Source organism: Melampsora larici-populina, assembly GCF_000204055.1.
Source record: "Melampsora larici-populina 98AG31 unplaced genomic scaffold MELLAscaffold_17, whole genome shotgun sequence".
Taxonomy (NCBI): Eukaryota; Fungi; Basidiomycota; class Pucciniomycetes; order Pucciniales; family Melampsoraceae; genus Melampsora; species Melampsora laricis-populina.
The window spans coordinates 1,108,643-1,134,611 of NW_006768781.1; the positions used below are offsets into that span (position 1 = coordinate 1,108,643).

Below are 25,969 nucleotides of genomic sequence, written 5' to 3' on the forward strand. Positions count from 1 at the left end.
GTAAACTAGGAAGTTGGACAAAGGGATAAGCGATGTGGAAAATGTAGACAGGGGTGTTGGGAAAATCGTTTGGGAGTTTTCTAATATCTTTTGTGTTTCTCTTTCCCTCTTTTCTGACTCTTTTCTTATCGAAAAGAATCAGTAAGTTATTTTACTTTTACATCATCATAGTTACTTCTCGATTGTGCACTACTAACTTTACTCAAATACTTAGATTTTTATTTCAACTCTTTTGTTGTCTGTTTAAGACCTTTCCCTTACGCGCGATCTCAATTCATTTCGAGCTCGCAGGTAGACTCTCTTCTTTCCTTTACTTTTCTAAACTTGTTCATTGTTTTGATAGTTCTCTTGTGTTGTTGATGTTGGTAGGTCAGTTATTATTGTTCTCGACGTGACTAGCGGATAGCTGTAGTCTTACGCCGGAACCTGTGCCCTCAGGTTAGTTAATCGAAAAGAATCAATTTTTATTTCAACTCTTTTGTTGTCTGTTTAAGACCTTTCCCTTACGCGCGATCTCAATTCATTTCGAGCTCGCAGTTATTATTGTTCTCGACGTGACTAGCGGATAGCTGTAGTCTTACACCGGAACCTGTGCCCTCAGGTCAGTTATTATTGTTCTCGACGTGACTAGCGGATAGCTGTAGTCTTACGCCGGAACCTGTGCCCTCAGTGTTCATTGACTGCTACAGATTATCCTGCGACGACGTCCCACCTAGATACCCTTGTGGTTCTAGAGTTTCCTTTCGTCGAGAACTCTAGTTGGGTCTTCGCCCCCGCCTCCCCCCGGCACTTCCCAAATCTCTCGGAGCCCGCCCCCGCAATTCTCTGTCAAAAAAAGCCTTGCCAGAGCTGATCCTGGCTCCCGACCTCGCTGGGGCGGGGCGAAGGCGTAGGACTCATAACGCGACTGCCAGATCTCAGTATGTATTGCTATTGCTTGTCTCCTGGATTGGCTCGTTCTTAATTAAGCCCGTCCGAAGTGGTGCTTGCGTTTCAACAATGCTGATTATCATTTGCACCGCATCCATATCAAAATGAAAGCGATCAGAGCAGATCAGATGTCGTATGGGGGCGAGATACTGAACTTATTGCTGAAGATTTCAAATATCACGAGCTCAAGGCATTTCTTCAGCTATAAAAGGGTCGCTGCCAATGCTACTCCTTTCTCCAACCACCTCTCATAAGCAATCAGATCCATATTATTCCAACACCAGGGATTCAATTATCAAAACATATCTGTTCTAGTACTCGATTGTTCTGCTTTCAATCTATCAATCCATAGTCCATCATGCTCACTTTCATCAAAAGTCTAGTCTTGTTTGCGATTTTGACCTATTCCGTATCTGCAACATCTGTGGCAGCTCCGAATTGTGGGCCAGCCAACAAGGTGACCCTTTCGGATTGTACCAGGTGATTTTCTGATACAACTTCTCATCTGCTTCATCCTGGCATCTTGCTGATCAGTGATTTTCTCTGTTATCTCGTCCATACTTTCACAACGCGAATCATAGTGCCTTGTCTACTTATAACGCAGACGGAAATGGCATGGTCATTCAATCCCAGCCCAGCAACCAGAAATCATGTGGTGGATGTCAGGTATATATCAACCAGAAAACCTGCATATGTTGGAAATAATATGCACATCACTGATGACTTGTTCATGAATTGTATTCCAGATCAATGTATACACCAGAAATGGTCGTGACCTCAGATTGTTAGTCGCCGATTCATACTTTCTTGAGTCAAGTAACGTTTTTGCTAACATAATCATTTGTTCAATGACTTTAGCTCTATGCGAGGTGCACAAGAAGCCTTAAATTCCGTGTTAACATCATGTAGAAATGGAGTATGTGACCACAATCAACTCTTAAAACCGTTCATAATACTCATTTCACATCTCTCCCTTTTGTTCTTCTCCTTCAGTATGGGTCTGTTAGTATTGCTGAGCTGCTCACTCCGGGTCAAAGTTTTAGTCCCACAGTTCTTTCAGTGGAGAAAGGGTCTGGTAGAAATTGTGGTTCATATAGTAATTATAAAGCATAGTTTTCAGAAAGGGAACAAGTACAATACCCTTCATCATCTCTTTCATCTTCCCTGGACATTGTTTTTCTTCATTTGCGTTGGGCGGTTTTTTGGGAATGTCTTCAAATGATCTCCTCATCACTCTAGTTGTTGAAATTTCTCTAGGACAAATTTCTCATATACTTGTCTGATAAATGTACTGTATGGAAAAAAATATAACAAATTTTTCAAAGATGTCAGAGAAGCAAACATCCGCATTTTTCATGATAAGAGCCTCCATACTCTTTTGATTTGCTTGAAGTGGTTGTTCAATCTCACAAATCAGAAACTTTGATTCAACGCTGCTGAAAATGATGGAAGAAAAATGTGTATTACGTATCTATGAATAAAAAAGCTTTTTCGCGCTTTGACCACATTGTTGCTAAATTTAAGTTCAAGATCATCCAAACCCCACAAAGCTCTACACGGAGTGTTGCACGATAAGCCAAGCCCTGCGCAAGGGAACGCACCGTCATCATAATCCACATGGAAAAACAAACACACATCTTTCTAAGGAGAAAACGCCCGAACCATGCAGGGGAGAAATTGGTAGTTACGGGCATATCATTTTTTGCATCACCAGGGGGGGATCAAAATCTGGCTGAGCCCTCGGGCTACTTCAGGTGCTTCATGAATAAATTATTCCCATCAAATCAGTCATTGTTGAAAATAATCGCTCAAAGTTCTCATCCTTCATGATCATCTCACAGTCACAAAAGCTCACAATCGGTGCGCAAAAAGTGGAGTGACTGGAGTGAGATACTCGTTGCCCCCCCTGGTGTATGAGCTATGCATGTCTCGAGATTTGAAAATCCACGAGGTCTGGGCGTTCCTTCAATTTGCTATAAAGCGAGCCTCTGAGCTCGGCCAGTTCTCTTCCCAAGGAATCTTCATAAGCCATCATTCAAAGCCATAGTAAATTTATCACTCCATCTCTTATACTTAACAGGGTATCTCTTGGATTTCTGTCGTCGTATACTACATCATGCTTTCTCTTGTCAAAGTTTTGGTTTCTTTGGTGGCCTTCACCTATAGCGTATCGGCAACAAGTGTGGCAGCGCCCACGTGTACATCATCGAATTCAGTCATCCCAGACGACTGTCGCAGGTCAGAGATTTTTGAAATCTCCTCGTAATCCAGGTCTTACTAGCTGTCTCCTCTCTGATCGTAACTCTTCTCCAATACAACAATCTCGCTTTGACGGTACAATCTACAGTGCACTGGCTAGCTTTCTAGAAACAGACGGCTTGATTATCGAAGACACACCGAGCGATCAAAAATCATGTCATGACTGTCAAGTGCGTACAATCTCATTCATATTCAAAATCGCGCTGGTCACTTATACCTTTTTCTAGGTCTTTATCGAATCCGCCAACAAGGTTGATAACCTCCGATTGTAAGTCACGAAGATTCATGTGTATGCTCAATGAAAAGTTTTGGGTAATTTGATTGGTTATTTGGTACATTAGCTCCGGTGAAGGCGCTCGAGAAGCACTGCAGCTCATTCTAAACAAATGTAGCAATGGTGTATGTGCTTACCTTCTTTCAAAGTCACCCTTCACAATACTCAAGTTTTTTTCGTTTGTGATTTCACCTTCAGTATGGAACAGTTGCAATTCCTGAACTTCCGGTTCCTGGAACAACTACGGTTCCGGCAATTATTTCAATTGAGAAAGGTTCTGGTTCACAATGTGAATTTTTGACTGTTTCTGTGGGGAAGATACCAACAGCACCACCGCGATAAAGACTTTGCAAGTCATCTTCCTCATATGACATGTTGGGTTTGGATTATCTACATCTCTTTTGTTGCAAAAATGGATATGGAGGTTCACCTTTTTTTGTCATATATATTCCCATGGCAAGAATTGTTATGGATTGATACATATCCTTTGATCTAATTATCTATGACCAATACCTAAAGTGTTTCATGAATTGCTGAGCTTGATGTGCATATATATCAAGTCTTTGTCTCTTGAGATGTGAGTTATGGGTGTATTTATTGTTGTGACTTCAAAAAGACATATGTTATCAATGGATTTTTGTTCATGATATGGTATATGTATGCATCTTTGTGATTCATTGCAACTTTTGTAACACCGCGGGAATTAACTCGTTTGAAACCCGAATGAGTGAAATTTCGGTGTCCGGGTTCGAAATTTCCTTGAATCAAGAAACTCGTTCACAACTCGTTAGCAATAGGTTTGCCAATTTCCCTCGGGCTGTACTCTGTACTCTGCTGGCCCCCCGTGTATGTACAGTCACATGATACAACAACAAACCTCAACAAACCCTTTCACCATTCCTCACCTTCACCTTCATTTGTCAAGCCTTGATCAACCATGAAAAAAGAAAGGAGTTGGGTGAGGACATGATGTGGGGTGAGATACTTGAACGGTTGGAATTGGAGGTTTTGAAAGTGCTGTGTATGTGTATGTAGTAGTGTACTCGAGGGAAATCGGCAAACGTAATGTTGACAAGTTGTGAACGAGTTTCTCGATTCGAGGAAATTTCGAACCCGGACACCGAAATTCCGCTCATTCGGGTTTCAAACGAGTTAATTCCCGCGGTGTAAATCAACATCTTTTCACCCCGCCGGAAAAAACCCTTGATCTCAAGAACTCCCGAATCAGCGCACACACTTCACAATCTTTGATCGACGTAAATTTCTCCGCCAAAAGCGCGACTTTATGAAGAGTACACATGTGTCACATTTTCCCAAGGGCTGCTTTTGAGCTCATTTTGTTCCACTCATTTGTTGAGGAATAAATTTGGAAAAAAAGCCATGTCTTGCATCCAAGGTTTTGATCCATGTTTTTTGCCGGGGTCGGATCGGGTATTTTTACAAGATCCTTCAATTTTTCACAATTTGAAGTTCGTGACGTCAGTCACAAATTAGACAGTCAAGGCTAAGCTGATCATGGAAAGCCTACAATATGAAGTTGGTCAACGAGTCATTCTTGACCATCTTCACCTTGGTACATACCCGAAACTTCGGGGACGGGGACGGGGGGTGCGCTATGGGATGTGGAAGCGCATAAGCGGCGCGCACTTCTGTAAGTCATCTTTCGGGTGTCAGTCTCCAGACTTTGGCTGATTGAGAAATGGTCAACGAGAAATGAGAATCAAGGAAGATGAGTGGTCAAGTAAGTGGATTTACTTTATAACAAATAACTAAACCAACAAACACTAAACTTTTGATTTGATTACGAAATAGGATATCTTACCAGAAATATCAAACTTAACCATCTCAACTTTCATCAAACAAACTATCATCAGTTTGATCATCTTGGTCATTCTCTTTAACTTTCCAACCAAGAACTTGATCATCAATCAATTAACTATTCATCAACTTCAAACTAATATCAAATCTAATTCATTGTCATTACCAAGTCCACCCTTAAAGTACGGTCAAAATCTGATCATCGAACCTATCATCAAACCTCAAACCAATACCAAACCTTCATCATATAATCGAATCCATGAGTTTAATTTAGAACCTATTTCGGTGATCTTGGTTGTTCCAGATTCAAGAAACTGGTCAGAAAATGGCGTCTTACCATTCGTGAAAACCTTAAGATATTTATTTAATTATCCATTTTTCAAAGAATTTTTGATATGGAATAATGATTTAAGAACTCATTTACAACTTCAAGATTATGAATTTCTTTATAACGATAATGATTTGATTCATCATCATCATCATCCGAGTATTAGAATTTTGAATCTTCCTGGAAACCTTACTACTTCGATTTCTCAACACCTTGCTTGTTCTTTAGCTACTTATAATACGTGTTATTTTAATGTAAGAACTCTTCCAAAAAAAATCTAAATTAAATGTGATTGGATCTGATTCTTGCGGTTTTTTTGAGGGATGTTTTTAGGATGAAGATACATTCCATCCGAATTTAGATAGTCTTTATACAAAGGTCAGTTATCGGTTATTGTTTTCAAGAAAATGCACTGATGAAGAGGATTCTTCTCAAATTAAGAAATGATTGGGGTTGGTTTTTTGTTTTGTTTTGGTTTAGTACAGTACATTGAAACCGATTCTCAAAACCGATTTCCCATCACTTCTACCACCCATTCGATTAACCCAAGCTCAGATCCACGTGACTTCCAACTCCTCATCTCTCTCTCTGCACAGACCAAAAAGAAGCTCATTGACTGATCAACTAATTCTTGATTTTTTCTTACAAGGTGATTTGAATGGACCAATTACCAATTCAGTTTTGTTTTCCAAACAACTCTCGACTCGATTCTTACGACAATTATCTTACTTTTCATCAGTAACAGAAGAAGAGCAAAAGTTAAATGAAGAAAGTTTTTCAGTTTGGGTGAACCGTCCTGTGAATCGATTATTAATCCAACCCCTAATCTCTAGTATCCCAACTATTTCTAAACCTTTTCATCATGCAATAGTAAGTGTTTCATTCTAATTCCAAACTGTGTGTTTTTTTCTTTGGTAATTGATTTAGAGATTTCAATGGTTTTTTTTTTGGTTAGATTGGATTGGAAAATGTTTTGAAGATGTTTGATCCTATGATTTCTCCTGATCCGTTTCCACTCTCTATCCCGAATCATCTTGAAGGTTTAGATGATCAAATCGGTCAAGTTGCAAGTCTGGATGACAAAGTTTTATTTTTTAGTTCTGAACCAATTGAGGAATTGATGATCAATTCTATCGATCATGATTTAAATACGTGTTGGAAAATTAAACTTGATCATCGTATGTCTTCTAGTCTCCTTTCTCTTGATTTATTCTTGGGTTCAATTTGATTGATTGATTGGTGGTTTTTTTTGGATTGGATTGGATTGGGAGTATAGGAATCGGGATTCAATACAAGTTTATTGGATTGAATTTCATTGCACCAATCTTTTCTTTAAATTCGTTTCAACTCATCTTCAATTCATCAAACCCATCATCATTTCAATCTAAATTGAATTCTTCCTTGGAATTTCTTTCATCAAATTCAACTAAATGGGTTGAGTCTTTTCTTTCTCAATACACAAATCTCATTATTTTTTTTTGAAACAAATTGGTTGAAAATTAATCAAGTTTTTTTTTTGGTGGGTGCGGTTTTTTTAGGAACGTATGGATACGGATTTAGGTGTGGGTAAAATCGGGTTTAAAGTAATTGAAAATGCCTACCAAGATGTTAAAAAAATTAAACTTAGTTTTAGGTTTCATGATGATGATGATGAATCTAGTGAGATTGATGAAAGATGGATTGAGATTTGTGGTTGGATGATTAATGAAGATTGGATACTTTAAAAAGTTTATAAAAACCGGCGGGTGTTTTTTCCTTTCACTGATGTTTTCTTTTTTTTTGGTTGTTGTTGTTTTGAGCAATTATTAGTTTGTGTATGATTTCTCTTTTTATACATATATCAAATTTCAAAGAATGAAATCTTAGATGAATCAGGATCATTTGGTACTACTACTGGGTTTAATGTTGAATTTGTTCTGATAAGTTTTTTTTGGTTTTATCAGATTGGATCTGAAGGTGCAGACAATTCAAAGGGAAGAGGAATCGCGGGCCAGTATCAGCCCTTAGGTTGAGAGTGAAAGTACCATTGTTTTGTGAAATTGTAGGAAATTGTCTATATGTGAATGCATACTTTCTTTCGGGCCCCGTGCGCCCCCTGCCAATCGTCCCCTGCCAATCAGGTTTTTCTGCGCGACAGAGAGGGACGGGTTGAGTTTGCTTTACCAGGTTCAGCCAGCTTCTCTCGTAAACCTTCGTAAAAAAGCACCTCGCGCTACCTCGCAGCCAGGTCCTCGTGGCGGTGGCGACAGAGTAGGGACTTGTTGAGTTTACCATAGTCTGATTTAGCTCATTCAGTTCTCTCGCCGCCACCGATGCTCGCCACATCTGCAAAGCCCTGCAAAACTGAAAACCCTGTTTTGCGCCAAAACAGAAACATACCGGGAAGCTCAGAGAATTCCAAGTTGCACGGCGGTGGCGCTACTTAGCTTTTCGCGTCCCGTATACAAATAGATGAGAGTGGTATCGTCGTTCCGTTCGGATACTTGCATACTCCCACATCATCTTTTCTTGATTCCGAACTACATATTGCAAGACAGAGTACCTCAATCGAAGCTCACCTTTCTTTCGTCTCTTGCTATACCTAAAATGCTCCGTATACTCCCGATCATCTCCGTTTTAGTATTCTCACTGTTCACTCATGGGATCAAGGTGTCGGCGAAATTTAGCTTTACGATGTGGATGGACCAGGTGGTGAAATGTGGCTGTAACGAAGGGTATGAACTAGGAAATAGTTGGGCATGTATGCTATTTTGATCGCCCAGTGACTTGAACATGAATCAGATTGATCACTAATGCGGACCGGGTTTGTGATTACTCATGTTGGAAGATTGCAGTTCGGGTTACCCTTCCACACAGCATTGCAAGTGCGAGAAGTCAAGTTGCAAGTCCCCAGCCGGTAAGTTATACGATCCAAGCCAATCTTGATAGGTTTGAAACAAAAGTAACCTTAAAGCTGATCACCGGACACCCGTTCTTTTGGATTTTGATTTTAGATCCTAAGCTAGTTAAGATGTCAGGCTGCCAACACAATGGACCCAAGGGTCCAGAAGGAGGGGTGAGTACTCAAGACTGTTCAACATATAGTTTTGATCAAACCCATTGGCATTATAGTCAGTATTCCTGAGTTTTGAAAAAAAAAACCTTTACTATACTTTTATAAAGTGTCTTACATATTTAAAAACTTCCTTTGCCTTTGATCAATGATTAATCATCAGTTTGTCATAATCCCGGTGGATATACTTATATTTGTCCGGCTGATCAACCTAATTTCGCAAACACCTACATCAGTCAGTCATTTTTTTTTTCATTGATCAGAAGATAATTACTTAATTGAAACTGATTTCTTGCCTTTTAGCTTGTCACCATTGTTGGTATTATAATTAGGAGATTCTTTAAGGATGTTTCAAGTATCATTCCTCATCTTGCTCAGGTTGAAGTTACATATAGGGATTAAGGGATTGGTCATTCACTCTAGTCTCTGACTCATGTGTCACTGGTTGAATACTTTGTACTTTTTAACATTGTCATTGGATTACATATTTAATTATCTCTACTCTCAATTTTTTTTAACTTTGGATCATCATGAAGGTTTGTGAAAATGTGGAATGTGTTAGTACTATATCTGCATACGAATCCAATCATGGTTATTTTCTTTGATGTGCTACATTGCTGTAAGATTTCCGCACAAGGTGTCCTATGTATGTCTACAAAATCAGAAATCAAGAACCAACTTTATAAACTGAATGTTAAATCTCCTTGACCACTTCTTACAATGAAAATCAAACATTAAAACCTAAATTATTTAATCTTATCATCATTCAACTTTTGATTGACTGTCATCTAATCCTTCCAACAATTTACAATCTAACAATTCCATTAATTTACCACATTCAATTTCATCACTTCAAAGATTGGATTTTGCAACACCAACAGATAAAATTCATATAAAAATTCCAAATCACAATCACTTTGAATCCTTTTCTATGGAAAACGGAGATGGTTTTGACAAACGACCCTTTGGAGCATTCCCCTAGGCTATGATACTTTCACTTATCTCAAGAAGTGTTGTATAAACTGATATTCAAACAAATTGCCATATTGTCAAATGCAATTTGGTCTCTTGTATAGATTTATGGCATCATGGATTTCCCAGATCAGGTCTTTTCCCTTTCATAAGAGTAGTGAAGATTAGAATGGAACAGCTGCTGATGGAGAACAATTATCTCCCTGGCATTTTGAATCTGTGGATTTAATCCCTACAAATCTGACTCAATCTCACCAGAAGATAAACACACAAGAGCCACTACAATGTGCCACATTTTGATCTGATCCTAGGGACTAACTGATCATTTCACCAGCTTCACAAAGCTGATAAATCATGGACAATTCAGGATCCAAAATGTGTCTTATCATGAGCTTTGTAAGTTGCGCCTGTGATGCTATTCCTGGGTATCAGTTATGTGGCCAGGATTAGGATGGATCAAAACTGCTTAGTAGTTGGTACACAGTATTGAAGAATGGAAATGGGTTGGGGAAAAGAGTTTGGATAGTGTAGTAACCAGGTCACTCAACCAAGCCTGGCTCGCAGCGCCGCGCAGCGCTGAAATCGCAAAAACCGGCAGCGCTGCGATTTTTTTAGACACCCAACTACGTTAGTTTCAGCGGGGGTGCGGTTAGCATTTTGCTAAAAAAAAGTAGTTCAAAACGCGGCAATTTCACGCAGTGTTTCAAGCAAAAAAGAAGCAATTTTTTCCAAGCAAGTTAAAGTTAAAAAAAAACTGGAAAACAACGTATTCATGTAAAGACAGTAGAGAAAAGTATTAAAGTAAAACAAAATGATCCCATTGTAAAGACCGGAGAGAAAGGTAAAAAATTGAATGAAAGTAATAAACTAAAATAAGATAAAGAAACTGTAAAGACCGTGAAGAAAGGTTTAAAAAATTGAACAAAACTAGCGAAGTAAAATAAAATGAATCAACTGTAAAGACCGTAAAGCAAGATTAAAAACAATCAAATGAATTGAGTAAAGTAAAAACTAATAAGTGTTACACGTTTTCTTTTGAATCGCTTTCTTTGCATATGACATGACCTTGCCTACTTCAGCAAAGTCTCCCTTCAAAGGAATACCTTCTGAAACCCACAACTGGCCACTGACTGTCATCTCGATCATTCGAGGTTTCAAGCCACCCCGTTGGGCTGTACATATTTGACCAGCCACAGAGAACGACCATTCCGGCGCAGCAGACGCTGCTGGAGTGGCCAGATAATCCTGAGCTAAGAGTGACAACACTGGGTATTTCCCAGCATGAGCCGGAATAAAAGGTATGATGAGATGAGTATGATACAACAAAAAGATTGAGCTGAAAAACTTTACTCACCTTCCACCAATCCAATACAAGTTGGGGATCGTCCAAGTTAGGACTTGCCATTGGATCAACCCCTTGAAGATATCGATCGAGCTCATCAAGATCGCTCGATGTACCTACATTACTGTAGAATGACGGCATTTAAGATCCAAAAGAGGCTGCAGTCAGGGATTTGGATGATCGAGGAGGAGTGTGGAAGTTTGGTGATCACGTTCCGACTCCATCTCATCGCGTTTCTGACTAAATACCAACTTCAATAACTCCTCAGATTGATTATTACCTACAGCTCCCATACCAAAAGAATGAGAGAAAAATTTGACTTGTAGTCCAGGGTGGAAAACGGCGGCTAGGATCAAGGTGTCGCACTCAAGGGCTTCGTTCATGTATGCGATGATCTTGTCAAGCATGACATCCACCATTGGGTAGAGGGGGTCGTTTTCATGCATCTTCTTGAATCGATCCTCCATGGAAGCCTTCAGCTGAACATACTTTACCAGAACCAAGCATCCGGTTGGCTTATTGCCTTCCATGTCCCAAGTCAAAAACTTGTACGGCTGTAAAGGAGGAAAAGCATACAAAAAGAATAAGTATAACAATACTAACAATGAAACATAATATATAAAAAGATTGAAAGTTAAATGAAAGAATACATACTGTCAGAATATCCAACATGTCCCTCATTGCTTGCCAATCAGCAACAGAGAATGTCATCTCCTCAAAGTACCCATGCTTCTTCCCATCCTTTCTCGGACGACGCTTCTTAGAATGGACTTCTTCCATGTCATCCCTCATGACTCAATCAATGAGCTAAAAGATAGACACAGTTAGCATTCATCATAAACAAAAGAAATCATAAGAATAAAAATAAAACTTACACTACGAGCCTCCCACATTCTCTCCCAACATTTGGCACGGATACCCCAGCGGATACCATGACCTGATAAAAGTGATTTGAGTTGAGGTAAATCTTCGTTTTGATGCTGCAAATTTGCTCTTTCTCGGTGGCGATTGAAGTCGGCCCGGTGTGCGCTTGAACGGGTGAGCTTCTTGTTCACAGTCTCCATCTGAAGAAACCAGTCAAAATCAGAGAGTGAATAAGACAAAAAACAAAAAGGAAAAAGAAAAAAAGAACAGCTTACGTCTTTAGTCAGCTGTTTCATATATGTATTACCAAGAAGGTAGGCTGTCTTACGGTGTTGGTATACTTCAGGTTTGTCCTGTTGCTCTGAATCTTCTTCTTTGTCGTCAGCAGGTTTGGGTTCAGTCTCAGGTGTTGAATCGTTGGAATCACTACTGTGCAGTGTGCACACTATCCAGATCATCGTCATCGCTGTCACCAATATCAAGATTGTAATGATTGAAATCTGCATTGTTGACAGGTCCATCCACCTTGTCTTGCTCTTCAATAACCGCCAACCGTTGGACTACTGGAAATCTACCTAAGGTGGAATGTCGAATTCGTTCAGGTTTCATTCCTAGCGCATCAATACCTGCCTTCACGATCAATCCCATTTTGTGGCAAAAACACCGGATTTACATGGTCTTGGGTTCCCAGGCCAGCTGATGGTCTACCATCAAACCTTCACGCTCAAGCTGGCGATGCATCTCGCGTGCCATAGTGAAGTTGTTGCTACCGGAATCGGAGCAACTGGCAAGCATGTAAGATCTGAAATCATGTCAGCATGAGAAAAGATACAACCCTAAGAAAAGTGAGGAACTCAAAACTTATCTTTTGATACAGATTATTCTTCTTCAATATTGCCACCATCGGCTCGGCCAGAAGGGTCCCCTTGTGATGCCAAGCAACCAACTTCAAACTCAAATGGCGGACCACATAGGTCCAGTCGTTCTTAATGTAGGATACCAAGGCTCCAATGAAAGCATGAAGGTTGCCCTTGACAGTCCAGACATCTTGAATAAGACAAAATTTGCTGGTCAACTCCTGAAAAGTTCAAAGTTGAAGAGCGAGTCAGTACATGATTTGAGATTTAACAAGACTTAGAGAGAAAGTAAAAGAGAGTGGAACAAGGGGACTGAGAAAGATACCTTGAGTTCTTTTTCAATCACTAAATCACGAAGAGAAAGGTAAAGATGCTTAATCTCGTCAGCTGCCCACTTGCAACCAAACAGACGTAAGTCTGGTCGTAACCAATAGATGATTGACTTGAGCATCGGGTCTTCGATTCGTATGAAGGGCAACGCGTGGGTGACTAGTCAAACTGAAAGGCATTGGTTGAGAGTTTTGTTGGAAAATCCAGGGGGTGATTTGACAAAGGTGGTCAAAGAGGACTGGTGGTTATTTCTAAGACTTTCAGCGCATAGTTCAGAGACAGTCGGAGGAAGCTTGGCTTCAAGCGCGATCATCTGTTGCCGGCGAGGACAGCCGGCTCCAGATTTACCAGGTTGCTTGTGTCCATCTCGATGAACTTTGAGATTGGATCGACGTGAACTTGCACTCACTCGAACCACCTTCTTGCACCCAATGCACTTGTACGATAACCCTGGCCGGTCAAGTGGCTAAATGAAAAGATTTTATATGAGCTTAAAAGAATAATAAGAATATGAGATAGAAATAGATCAAAGGGAAAATGAATTAAAAGTTGAAACCCACATCATTCCGTTCATGAATAGGTGGCTCAAAATAGTCAAATTCACAATCGAAATCTTTTACCTCAGGCTGGTTCCTCTTTCGCTTCTTGAGACGAGTGTTATCTTTGTCAGAATCTTGAGCCAAGTCCACGTGAGGAGGGCCAAAAGGTTCCTATGGACAAATGTAAGAAAAGACGGTCAATCAGCACATCTACTTGTGGATAACCATCATCTTCTACTTACCTCAGGATGTTCCAAGGGACCATCATCGTCCATCTCGTCATCGTCTACTGCGTCCACAGATCCTTGGCTGGCGGTTCCAGTGATCTAAGTATCAAAATCAACAAAAATAGACCAAGTGAAATTTGATCAGGATACTATTACCAACATTAGGACCGATTCAATATGAAAACTACTTACTGTTGAAGATGGACGCGAGACCGTCATTGATCGGCGGCCACGTGCAGGGACTCGGGTCACTTCATCACCAGGTAAAGAGGCCGATTGTTCTCGACGTCTGTGCACATGCGCATCTCGGACATCTCTGACCGAGAAGAGGTCCCCTGATCCACCAAGGCCTCGTCGAGAGTCAGACAAGGGAGTGATCATCGCGGGGTGTCTTCTGGCTGGGGTGATGATTTGAGAGGAACGGCGAGGTGGAGCAGAGGTCTCATCGGTTTCGTATCCAGATGCTACAAAATATTCCAGGGTGGGTTGTTTGTTTGACATGTTCAGGTATGCAATAGAGCAATTGATAAGAATCAAAGTGTTGATAGCGAAGAAGTGGAATGGGTTTGAATAGAAAATTTGATAGCTATGATGTGGTCCTGGAATGGATTGAGTGAAAGTTGAAACAAAGGTAAGTAAAAAAAGGACGGTCAACAACTATGATGGAAGTGATCAATAGTCTTAGACACTGCGTCCACGAGAGACGTTCTCGACGTCGAGATCGTTAGATGGGCAGTGTTTGTCTCAAGTTTGGCCCAAGTTTGGCTAGACTTTGGCCCCAAATGCTCACGTGAACTGCTCAGGAGAGCCTCTAAGCCTCAATCAAAAAGCACATCCTGGTTGAGCCTGGTTAAGCGGGTGTTGCTGACCCTCAGAGCAGCTCAGTTTAATCTTCCAAATGTTCAATCTTATTTCCTCAACCTCCCCCCTCACTCGATATCGTCTCTTTTGCCATAGACTATACAGAATTTTGCCTGAATCTGGAGACTCTACATACTCACCACCGAACATCCCTCATCTCAATCTACCTCTCCACTTCCTACCGATTCATCTTCATCTTCAGATCATCTATCTTCCTCCAACCTTTCAAGTTCAATCGATCATTTACATCATCATGATTTACGTCATCATGCTCCTTTATTCGAAAAAACCACTCCACCACTTGAAAGAACTCTTGCTCAGGCTGGAATTCTAACGGATGCAATCCAGACAGTTGAATTGGTCGGAGGATCGACTCGAGTACCTGCTTCAAAATCTTGAATTCAAAACGACTCAACATATCCAGCCTTATCAAAATTTGTAATATAGTATTCTACTTAATGTGCTTTATTATATACTCGTTATGCTTATTTTAATGTACAAATATGATTGTTGATTGATTTTTCAAAAGTAAATGTTCATGAATTCTTATGGAACTAATTGATTTATTTTTCGGTCTGATCGAACGTATACCATGATTGTTTGAATGTTTCCTTTGAACTTGATAAACTGTGATATATTGAGTGCTAGGTTAGTGAGACCAAGGATTATGAAATATCAGAAATAGTGGAACGAAATTGTTTACCATTCATTTAACAAGGGATTTGGCTCCCTCCTTGTCTTTTCTAAGGTTGTCTTCTATCTTTCAAACTTATAAAACTTTGGTTTCAGTTTGCTGGTTTCTTTTCTTTATCAGTCTTCTTTTAAATGCCTTGCAAAGATCACAAAGTTCAAGTATGCCCTCTATAGATCACCAAAATGACCACCAATTCTTGTATTTCGATCAGTTCAAACCGCGTCCTCTAGAACAGGCTTTCTTTGCGTTCAAGCACTGTTACGACAAGAAACATAAACATCGACTCTTGCCTTGAAAGACCTAAACTCGAGCAAGTATGTTTGAAACTGTGATAAATTTCCTCTCAAAGATTCTCATTGTATCGAATTCAAGTCTAAGACTTCAAGTTGTATCTTCTGCTATGAAATTACATCCATCACTACATTACCCACTTACTAAGTCTTCAACAAAATATACAACAACAATCTATAACAGTTTGCTTTGTCTTACTCCTAATGATTTAGCTCGAAGGTAAAACAATGAGAAAAGAAAGAAACCTCAAATTTGCTAAACCAAAATCAGTATCATATCACTAATGATAGTCAAGAGAAAGACTTACGATCAGGTTGAGCAGTAAGAGCTGAGATCAGATCTAGCACTAGCTCATTGAATAATTTGGCTTGAGCTGCGATGAGACAAATCGATCCTTGGACTGGGGTCGACCGTGCCTGCAAAGTATGAACGAGGGATACATGAACAAAAGAAAGGGGGATCTCTGGCATGTAAGAAATAGATCATTGTAGCTTACCAAATTTCCTAATCTTGCACGATGAAAATCAGACTTGAATCGATCTTTCTCCTCAATTTCGCATAGAGAGCGTACAAGACAACGTCATCAAAGCTTGATCATCGCTCGTAGCTCGGAGAGCAGACTCGAGTAAGATTGTGTCGATAGAGAGAACTAGCAGGTTTATTCAAACTCGGTCCTAAGCTTTCAATCAATAAACTGATAAAATCGCCTCTACATTAAATCAGATTTAATTGATGAGACTTACCTTTTTAGCAAAGATCGGATTAATAAAACTAATTCACCATCCCAAATCCAACTTCTTGATAATTCGAAATAATCCATAAGAGAAACTCGAGAAACTCGACATCTCATTTGTTTATTCAAATAAAACATTGTGAAGAATTGTGAAGAAATAAAAAAGATGTAAACTTACGGATAGAGTGAAAGTGAAAGTGTGAGTGAATGGCGATCGATCTTGATTTCTTGGTGTGCGAGATGGTTGTGAAAATTGTCGAGTGACAAGCACTGAATCTGAGGGAGGATGTGACCCGGGACCTCCTCTCAAAAGTTTCGGGAGTTCAGGGTGGACCCGGACCCAAACCACGGGGTCATGCCGGTTTGCTGCGCTGCGCGTCAGCTGTATTTGGGGGCAAAAAAGAAAAAGAAAAGTGCGAACAGGACAACAATTTTGTAGATAAATCAAACTCATCAAAAAACTCAAGATACAAAAACGTCCCAGGGTGGGTGCTGCCATGAGTACGGGTGGCCGCCCCCCGCGCGCCCCGCAATTTCATTGGGCTGATGAATCTAATGCTGAATCAGAGGAGGAATCAGAGGAGGAATCAGAGGAGGAGGTCGCAAGCAATGATGACAATAGTGGCGATCTAGACGATAATAATGACAACAGCAACGGTGGTGATGCAGAATCAATAAGTTCATCCAAAGAAGTCGAGAATTGTGAAGACATCTTGACCAAAAGTGAAAATGAGTAAGTGAAGTCTCTAGCAAGTGTTTCACATTCAGATTGCTGATCCTGAAGATTACATCTTTAGTCCTCACGTTTCAACTACTGTATCTGGTTCAGAAAATCCTGAAGCGGACACAGGAGCATTCAAGCCTCTCCCACAAAACCTTGTGGATTTATTTCAATTGACTGAAGCACAACCTGAACTAGTAGAATTCAAAAGCAATTTAAAACTCGATCACAACTTACTTGAGACAATTGTCAGATCTGTTTTATTAACTAAATGTGCACTGGATTCACGTCATAAACATCAAGAGTCAGTTTTGGCTCGCAATTCATTCGAATCTGGTACGGCTAGATTACATTCAGATTATGCTCCGCTCTACGAATCTCATAAAGCTCAAGCTATGGAAGACGTAGAAAAAGTTCAACTTGAGCTTAATCGTTCATTGAATTTGATTGATGAACCAGAAGTCAAATCACAAATTCAAGAATTCACTATCAAACATTACCAAATGCTCATGTCATCCGATACAATTAGTTGGGATCCTATGCCAATTCAAAGAAGTGAAACTTCAAATCTATAGATCAAACTTCAATTTTCGTTACTGAGTATTACAATTATCACAAATCTATTGGATCAGTTTAATGTTTGTTTGGTTTTTTTAAGAGACTTGTTTCATGTATATATAATAGAGATAAAACAAAACTATCTTTACACTTTTTTATAAAAAAATATCTCCGCCTTTCTGTCTTCTTCTGCGGAAATATATTAAAATTTAAATTGTGATACCTTTTTTGATATAATTGATTTCTTTTTTTTCATGTGGATTGAGATATTGAGAAATTGGGAGCGGAATAGCCTGAAGGTAAGGTGTCTATCCATTTTTAATTCTCAGTTGATCAATCACAAGTCAAGTTCAAGTTTTGAAAATGATAAGGTTAAGACTCTTCTCTTAGACTCAGACATGATCTTGTTTGAACATTTGTTGGCTGGAATGCAATGATTGACCTGATGTTGAAATAAAGATAAATTGAAATCGACATCAAGCGTCAAGTGTCTCTTCCTATCACAGTGAAAAATACAAGCAGAGAGTGGACAACAGACAAGATAAAACCAGGAGCTCCACCCAAAAGAATAAGGCTTAAGAAGAGGAAAAGTACAAAAAATATTCATGCAAGCTAACTATTCAAAGGTCCAGAACACCCTTCAAGGATATGGCCTTCGTCATCAAGTACACGATTCACAGCATGGAAAGTTTTCTTCCATATGTATAACGCTTCTTCATATTTCCATCCGTTCCCCCAGGGGGCATCGGGCAAGACATTTAATTCACCCACACCCAACCACATGATTATTCGAATCGCTTTTTCTTTGCATCCACACAGCGGGGTTGTTGGGGTGAGATCACCTACTTATACCAAGATATCCTTGATCAATATCGTATCTATTGATCAGAAAAACTAATTGACTCACCGCGGTAATCTTTCCTGAACACAAGACGATATCCAGCTTGAGGCGCCTTTTCCACTGATTTACCTTCTTTGGCGAGGGAATCCTCCTTGTTGTTGTGATTCAGCTTTCCACGTTTCAAGTAGGTTTGAATAGCTTCTATAGCATCTACTTCAAAAGCATTGTCTGCATTGCGTTTTTTATCATTCGTAGTTCGCACCTTGATACGCTTGGAAGAGCGTACCCCTTCAGATTTTGTGGTACGTCGTTTGGTACGTCGTTTGTTGTTAGCAATCAACACTGAGACTGCTACAGGAAGTTTTGAGATCAGTGATTCATGACAATATGCATCATTGTCAAAGTTCACTTGCTCACCAATTTCCTCTGGGTCAGTAGGAATTTTGAGAATATCAGTTTGTTCGGTATCAGAAGAGTGAACATCGATATCCACTACTTGATAATCGGGTTTCCTTGTTTGATCCTCAACCGATGTATCTGACATGCATTTGTGATTCAAGTTAAAGTGTTTCAGCAGACTCAAACTACGATGGCTAATAAGATAAAACAAGTAGGGTAACAAAGAATCTCACCATCATGATCATCGCTACCTAAGCCCGTAGAGTTTCTGTCAGTAGCTTTCGCAACTTGTAAAGGATGAAAGACATGAGTGAGTGAAAACCAACAGGAAAACTCTTTCTCAAGGAAGAAAACTCACCATTCACATCTGTCGTAGATTCCCAATTGACAGTGATTAGGTTACCAAGTAGAGTGAATTTTTCAGACACAGTTCGGTTCAGGTCTTTTATGGTGAACGTCCGATTGGTGGTCCAGTTTTGGAGCGCAGTGAGTTTTTGAGATACAATTTGGTTGATGCCGTTCATAGTAAATAATTCAGATGAGTCAGGTTTATAGAGCGGAGGATGTATGTTTTATTGAAAGCTAAAATTATGAGATTTTCGAAAGATGATTAATTGTTTGATGATTGTAATGGATGATAATTCTATTTATACCATAGCCCTGACTATTAGTTGCCTTTCAAGCACTCGTCTCTTACTGAGGATTCTTGATATTGCATGCTTACAATACATACGCTGAGTCTCTTGATAATCATCAAGGGGAGTTTTCGTGTTTGAACTTTGAACCTTCTATCTCAGCAGCATCTCCTGGAGCATTCCTGAAACATCTCGACTTCACCTTTCAAAATTTGTTGAGCTCAATGCAGGCTGTATCTTGTTTGTTCTTCAAGACAGCCCCCAAATCTTTTCACTTAACTTTCCGGCGAGTATGCAATACACCGACTGAACTCCCATTCACCTGAGATAGTGGCTATGGTCCCATTGTGACCAAGTTTCCAAAGTCGTCTGTTCAGCCGAGCAAACGTTAAACAAACCCAGGACTCATCTCAACAAAGAAGTTTCCCTTTTCTTCAGCATGTCATATCAATTTGGTTATACTCAGTATGAGATCAAAGCTGCACCTAGACCTTTGATGTGAGCCAGTCACAAAAGGTTTGAAAACTCACTTCACCAGTAAACCGCTTAGCTGGGTAAACAAAAGCCCAGCTTTTGGTTGATCAGAGTCGTGCTCCAACCTCAACAGGTTATGTACCAACTTGGGTAGGTCATGAATCACCCCGTAAATTCCTGTCTAACGTGTCTGTCCATCTACATATTGTTAAATAATACAAGAAGTGTGGCTACGGTGATGAAATTCATCTGGATGACTTGTTTTGTCAGAGTCAAACCCCTCGAACCCCACCCCCCAAACAAGAAGAAAGAGAAGAGAAAGCTCGCGAATTATGATCTCTAGTGATAATGCTTAGACAGATAATGTACATTTGAAAGTAATAAAATTAAGTTGATGTTGGTTCATTGAAATCTCCCAATGTTAATTCCATTGGATAATCAAATTCTTTGAAAGCTGAGATAATCTCATTTGGACTGGGTGTTGGAAGTGAGATTGTTTGGTTGTTGAAAAGTTGATGAGGTGTTGAAATGTGTTGTGTTTTTTTGTTGACGAATGTTGTTTTGGTACCGACGTCGGGACAGGTATATTGGCAAAAATTTGATTGGTCAAGCTGGAACGCAAGATATTTCTTCATTTAAATACAAGTGCATAGTTGTCTATCATGTACATACAGGTCTGCTCAGTTTTTTGCCCATCAGAATAAATAAATCACATGTTATACCACATGTAACTTAGGGCCTAAAGAAAATAATACCGAGTTACCGACTACATATCATTCTGTAGCTGCTCAAGCAATATTGTTGAAGCTATGTCTTAGTAACAGAAAGTGTGTTACATGCAGTTGAGTTGATGAGATCACACCAAAACATTGAGTCAGTGTATGAGTCAAACCCCTCGAACCCCACCCCCCAAACAAGAAGAAAGAGAAGAGAAAGCTCGCGAATTATGATCTCTAGTGATAATGCTTAGACAGATAATGTACATTTGAAAGTAATAAAATTAAGTTGATGTTGGTTCATTGAAATCTCCCAATGTTAATTCCATTGGATAATCAAATTCTTTGAAAGCTGAGATAATCTCATTTGGACTGGGTGTTGGAAGTGAGATTGTTTGGTTGTTGAAAAGTTGATGAGGTGTTGAAATGTGTTGTGTTTTTTTGTTGACGAATGTTGTTTTGGTACCGACGTCGGGACAGGTATATTGGCAAAAATTTGATTGGTCAAGCTGGAACGCAAGATATTTCTTCATTTAAATACAAGTGCATACGATCTAGATATATGTATCTCATCATTTCATCCTAGTAGGTTGTGGAACTTAAGTAGCAAGTCTGTAGTATGCTAGGAGTGAGGGCCTAAAGAAAATAATACCGAGTTACCGAGTCAAGTGAATCAAATATATACAAGATGAAAGTGTGGAACAACAGGCAATGGATACAAAAGATTGGGACTGGACAATGAATTTAAAGAAGACCTTACCGAGTCAAGTGAAGCGTTATATACAAGGTGAAAATATAGTAAACAAAGTGGAACAACAAGCGATGGCTACAAGGGACACCGGAAAAAGGCAGATGAAAAAGTCAGGTGGCCAACGGACAATGAATGAAATGTGATTTGCCTTCTCGGACCAAGGTAAGGTGGTGGAAAATCTCATCCAAAAATGGATCTACCTCGTTAATGCACATCTGACAGGCTGCTTCATATACATGAACAACCAATCATCGTGATAAAACATAATTGCATATGTCAGCAAGGGGTGATGACTATCAGAACATGATGAAACAGTCGACTGACCATCAGGACCAGAAATTCTGGTGGGAGAATCACCTGTAATTGATCCGGTGAAGACCGATACACAAGCCTTCCTGCGCTTATAGGGGGGGGCTGTAACAACATTATATTGAGTTCACAATGAATATAGTGGTAAGGAATTTATTTGTGCTTACCCTCGTCAGACTTAGTTGGATGCTTGACTGAATTGGCGATGATCTTGCGTGTTGCAAACCTGTTGGACCGTTTGAATTGAATGTCTCTAGCTGATAGATCAAGTTCATAGTCAGTCTTTGTAAAAAATGAATGCCAGGTTTTCGAACCCACCATTATCATCGTTGATTTCCAGGGAAACTTCTGCTCTACCTCGTTTTTTATTAGTGATGGCACTATTGGTGTGCCAGTGAGCTGGAGGAATATTGCCAAAAGCATAAGAGGTATGACCGTAGTAGTGAGGTGAATTAGTTAAAACCAACTAATTCACGTATATAGATTTTTCAAACCCACCATCATTATTGTCGATATCCATGGGAACTTCAGCTGTAGCTTGGTTTTCATTAGTGGTGGGACTATCGGTGTGCCGGTGAGCTGTAAGAAAGGTTTTCAAAAGCGTAAAAGGTATGACCGGAACAGTGATTTGAAACGGCAAATTCAAATCAACTCCAGACCAGAGTAAAAAGACAATTCGAAGAATTTGAGAGAAGGATCAGGAAAGCAAGTATCGGAACCTACAGATCACATCAGCAGCATTAAGTAACAGGTCGATCCCACTAGAATCAGAAGTGGGGATAATTTCCTCCGCCGACACCCAAGAAGAGTTAATCAATATCATAGTCCTTCGTAGCACGGATTGATCTAATAATGGCTCGGTGACAGTGTATTCTGGAGATTTGCTCCCGATCGAGGACACGACATCATCAGAGCCACCGTCGCTTGAAGTGCTGGAAGATTTGTGAACGCTGCCATTGCGATTATGAGGTGATTGTGATAGTTTTGATGTGACTGCAAAACAAAAAGCACACCAATCAACAAGACACCCAAGAAGTACTTGCAAGAAGTAGAGAAAATTTTCAAACATACGTAGAAAACAAGGTGAGTCAACTAAAGCATCTTTGTCATTGGAACCCAGAATATTGAACTCAGGATCTGTGGTCGAGTTAGGAGCCAGAAAAGGGTCGCCTGGCGTGGAGTCGGGTGAAGGTAACCGATCATCATGTGGAAATTCACTTGACAAGCTCATGCAGTGAGAAACACTAGAAATTGCGCTTTGAGTGACTTCTGCCACTGGTGTAAGAAAAGGATCTCCCAAAGTCTGAGTGGACTTGGAATGGAATGAAGGCGTTTGAAAGGTAAAAGTAGCTTGTTTTACGACTGCTTGCTCAGTAGTTCCAGCTGCAGAGGTATCAGATGAACCTTTTGATACAAAAAACCATGGAGTCAGTTCCCGAAAGATGAGCTTGTCCAAGAGCTGTAATGAGAAAGCTCACCGAACAAGTTTCTCGCCTTTGTAATGCGGTTCTTCAGAAATCTAATCGTGCTCTTGACCACCTTCATGACACGCGCAGCAGTATTAAAACAGTGAGAGGCGATGAAAGATATTTGATTGAATCAAAGCTGGTCGATTCAGAAAGGAAGTCAAGGATGTAACGACCAGAAGGGGTTGTGTTGGTATATCGCAATGGAAAGTGCGTTCTAGAGATGGAGAAGATAGACGCGAAGATTTTGGGCATACCAACATATAAAGATTTGTAAAGTTCTTGACCGTAGCGGTCAAATGACAAGTGGTATAGCTTTTTGCCTTTGTTCACATTCATCTCATACCAACATCTCTACCTTTTCCTTGTCTCAAACATCAGAGGAAACCCTCCGCGGTGAGCATATATCTAAAAGGGAGTCATCATTTGACATCATGAGACTGATTCTCGGCTAGAGATGTTATTTGGTCACCAAACAACGTTTATGCCCGAAACTTGCCGAACTTCTCTACAGCACCACAAAAAAAAGCAGAAAGGCCGGTCCATCATACGGCACAGAATATTAGGAAGAAAGAAAGGATCAGAACCGATGGGGCCCAATCCACATTATCAGAACCAATAGGTCTCTTACTAAAGATAACGGAATATACAAAAAAAAAATTGTTTGGTGACTAAACAACTTTATGGAGAGGCCAAAACTCGCCGAACGCTTCTACAGCACACCAAAAAGAAAGCAGAAAGACCCACCCATAACAACGTTTATGGAGAGGCCGAAACTTGCCGAACACTTCTACAGCCCACCAAAAAGAAAGCAGAAAGGCCCATCCATAGATCAATCTACACTACCAGCATTCTCATCTTACTCTCTCTATGATAAAGCACAAAGGCTGAATCACGACATTAGGGGTTGCCTACTAGCCCTTTCGAAATACGACCAATTATAGAATCCAGGATGGCCTACGTGATCAATGGAGTGATACATAAGCTTCCAGACTTCCTTACTTGCTTTATCTGTCCACTGCTCTAAACCAACTCTGGTGTAGCTTTTTGACGTTCCCTAAGCCGTCAAGCCTGTGAGTGTCTTACAAACGATAATCTCTTTTTTTGGCGGGTTTGTGTCCTGCTCTAAACCACTTCTTTTTACCCAGATCCATTTGATTATTTTCTTCTATATTTGACGGACCTATCCTAGCCGTATTTCTTGCAAAGCGTTCAATCTATCACGTTTGTGAGCATCTTATCCATTATTACTGAAGTCCGAGATGATGACACTGACTTCTGTTTTTGCTATCCTTTCTATGTTGGTCTGGTGTTTCAACGTTCAGTCTATCAAGCTTGTGAGTACCTTATCCACTTCATTATCTTTGCTAAAATCTCTGATCATCTCTGGCTTCTGTTCCCGCTAGTGTATCTTCTGTTCCTCAGAACGACCCAGAAACGTTACTGTTCTACAACCCCTCCATACACCACTTAGAGTAGTAAGTTGTTTTGGTTTCATGTTGGCTTATCACTCCATTTTAGGTCTTCTGATTGCTCGTAAACATTTAGCAATGGCCATCAGGATCTGCCAAACTTTCAACGTCATTGGGGATGTCTATGTAGGAATAAGAAGCACACGCATCCAAGACCAACGCCGCCGAAGTGTGACACCTGCGTCAAATCACGATCGAAATATGAATGCTTCACCATCCAGCCGATCTGACACACCCATGAATGATGATGATGATCAGGATGTACTCGCTTTGCCACAAAGCCGCGCGGTCACACCCATGAGCGGTTATGAAGCTCCTCCCTCACCTGTTGAACTAGCTGCCCCGCCAATTGATCACGACGCAAATATAATTAACCCCCCAGTTGATCACAATGTGCGCATACCTCATTCACCACGCCGCCGTTCACCACGTCTTTCTGTACGCCCTTTACCGCGCCGTTCACCACGCCGTTCACCACGTCTCGCTGCAAGACTTTCACCACGTCCTGGCACACCCCTAGTCAATCACAATCGAAACAGAAGACATCGCCATCAACGTGTTTGGCCCTATTTGATCAAGCGCAATTTGAGGATGATCTCTCCCGACGAAAATCCACGGTTTTGGCAGAAGGCGTTTACTTTAAGAGACGATTTACTTCAGTTTATGATGCCTGATTGCAATCTCTGGGACTTTTTGACCACCCGAAAGGTCCTTCGCCAGCTTATTGCACACTTTGATCCTGCCTACTACCTCCGCCGCCGAATTAATAAGGGTGAGCTCATCGAAATCTATCGGGAAATTGTCAGCAGTGAGTTTGGAGTGATATATGGCTGAGGTAAGTAATATGTTTTGCACTTGTTTTGGACTTTTTTATGAAAATGAGCACTAACGTAATGTTTTGCTATGTTAAAGGGTCCGTCTTTGGGTTATCTGTCTTGATCATACGTCTCAAAAGTTACAAATGTCTACTACAGATTTATCTTACAATCTTGTGTTATGCTTGAATCTGATGCTTTCTTTCTGTGTACATAATTTTATTCTTATGATTTTTGGTGAACATATTTTCTCTCTTGTTGCTATCTTCTGGTTGAAATCATGTACATATTTTCATTCTTATGCTTCTGGGTGTACATATTTTCTGTCTGTGTTTCAGTCGAGTGGTGAGAATACTTGGAATGGAAGATGTGTCTCAAGGGGGAGGTCATATTCAAAAAGCTTTTCATAGTTCCACGAATAATGAAAGAAGCTTGAAAGCA

The 25,969-nt window shown here is 40.2% G+C and overlaps 8 protein-coding genes across 8 annotated transcripts; 6 read left to right on the forward strand and 2 right to left on the reverse strand.

Moving 5' to 3' along the window:
• Positions 1-1,288: 1,288 nt before the first annotated feature.
• MELLADRAFT_106381 (uncharacterized protein) lies at positions 1,289-2,043 on the forward strand (the record flags this gene model as incomplete). The annotated part of the gene is made up of 5 exons (XM_007409752.1): positions 1,289-1,410; positions 1,512-1,596; positions 1,677-1,714; positions 1,789-1,846; positions 1,924-2,043. The coding sequence occupies 5 exons, from the start codon at positions 1,289-1,291 to the stop codon at positions 2,041-2,043; spliced, it is 423 nt and encodes a 140-aa protein (XP_007409814.1).
• Positions 2,044-3,046: 1,003 nt separating this feature from the next.
• MELLADRAFT_124287 (uncharacterized protein) lies at positions 3,047-3,805 on the forward strand (the record flags this gene model as incomplete). The annotated part of the gene is made up of 5 exons (XM_007409753.1): positions 3,047-3,168; positions 3,278-3,359; positions 3,417-3,457; positions 3,531-3,588; positions 3,662-3,805. The coding sequence occupies 5 exons, from the start codon at positions 3,047-3,049 to the stop codon at positions 3,803-3,805; spliced, it is 447 nt and encodes a 148-aa protein (XP_007409815.1).
• A 2,455-nt stretch (positions 3,806-6,260) lies between these two features.
• Positions 6,261-7,498, forward strand: MELLADRAFT_71859 (uncharacterized protein; the record flags this gene model as incomplete). Its single annotated transcript, XM_007409754.1, has 4 exons — positions 6,261-6,479; positions 6,565-6,787; positions 6,886-7,043; positions 7,148-7,498. 3 exons carry the CDS (start codon positions 6,589-6,591, stop codon positions 7,331-7,333), a joined length of 543 nt encoding a protein of 180 aa, XP_007409816.1.
• Positions 7,499-8,195: 697 nt separating this feature from the next.
• On the forward strand, positions 8,196-8,993 carry MELLADRAFT_106383 (uncharacterized protein; the record flags this gene model as incomplete). Its single annotated transcript, XM_007409755.1, has 5 exons — positions 8,196-8,349; positions 8,437-8,505; positions 8,603-8,719; positions 8,825-8,896; positions 8,965-8,993. 5 exons carry the CDS (start codon positions 8,196-8,198, stop codon positions 8,991-8,993), a joined length of 441 nt encoding a protein of 146 aa, XP_007409817.1.
• Positions 8,994-16,232: 7,239 nt separating this feature from the next.
• On the reverse strand, positions 16,233-16,458 carry MELLADRAFT_86284 (uncharacterized protein; the record flags this gene model as incomplete). The annotated part of the gene is made up of 2 exons (XM_007409816.1): positions 16,233-16,332; positions 16,382-16,458. The coding sequence occupies 2 exons, from the start codon at positions 16,456-16,458 to the stop codon at positions 16,233-16,235; spliced, it is 177 nt and encodes a 58-aa protein (XP_007409878.1).
• Positions 16,459-16,868: 410 nt separating this feature from the next.
• MELLADRAFT_106384 (uncharacterized protein) lies at positions 16,869-17,667 on the forward strand (the record flags this gene model as incomplete). The annotated part of the gene is made up of 2 exons (XM_007409756.1): positions 16,869-17,104; positions 17,169-17,667. 2 exons carry the CDS (start codon positions 16,869-16,871, stop codon positions 17,665-17,667), a joined length of 735 nt encoding a protein of 244 aa, XP_007409818.1.
• A 595-nt stretch (positions 17,668-18,262) lies between these two features.
• On the reverse strand, positions 18,263-23,580 carry MELLADRAFT_106385 (uncharacterized protein; the record flags this gene model as incomplete). The annotated part of the gene is made up of 11 exons (XM_007409815.1): positions 18,263-18,492; positions 18,558-18,842; positions 19,806-19,894; positions 20,056-20,176; positions 21,791-21,880; positions 21,943-22,032; positions 22,094-22,174; positions 22,274-22,354; positions 22,499-22,768; positions 22,847-23,179; positions 23,499-23,580. The coding sequence occupies 11 exons, from the start codon at positions 23,578-23,580 to the stop codon at positions 18,263-18,265; spliced, it is 1,752 nt and encodes a 583-aa protein (XP_007409877.1).
• Positions 23,581-24,503: 923 nt separating this feature from the next.
• MELLADRAFT_63075 (uncharacterized protein) lies at positions 24,504-25,547 on the forward strand (the record flags this gene model as incomplete). Its single annotated transcript, XM_007409757.1, has 3 exons — positions 24,504-24,578; positions 24,716-24,719; positions 24,763-25,547. 3 exons carry the CDS (start codon positions 24,504-24,506, stop codon positions 25,545-25,547), a joined length of 864 nt encoding a protein of 287 aa, XP_007409819.1.
• Between the last annotated feature and the right edge of the window lie 422 nt (positions 25,548-25,969).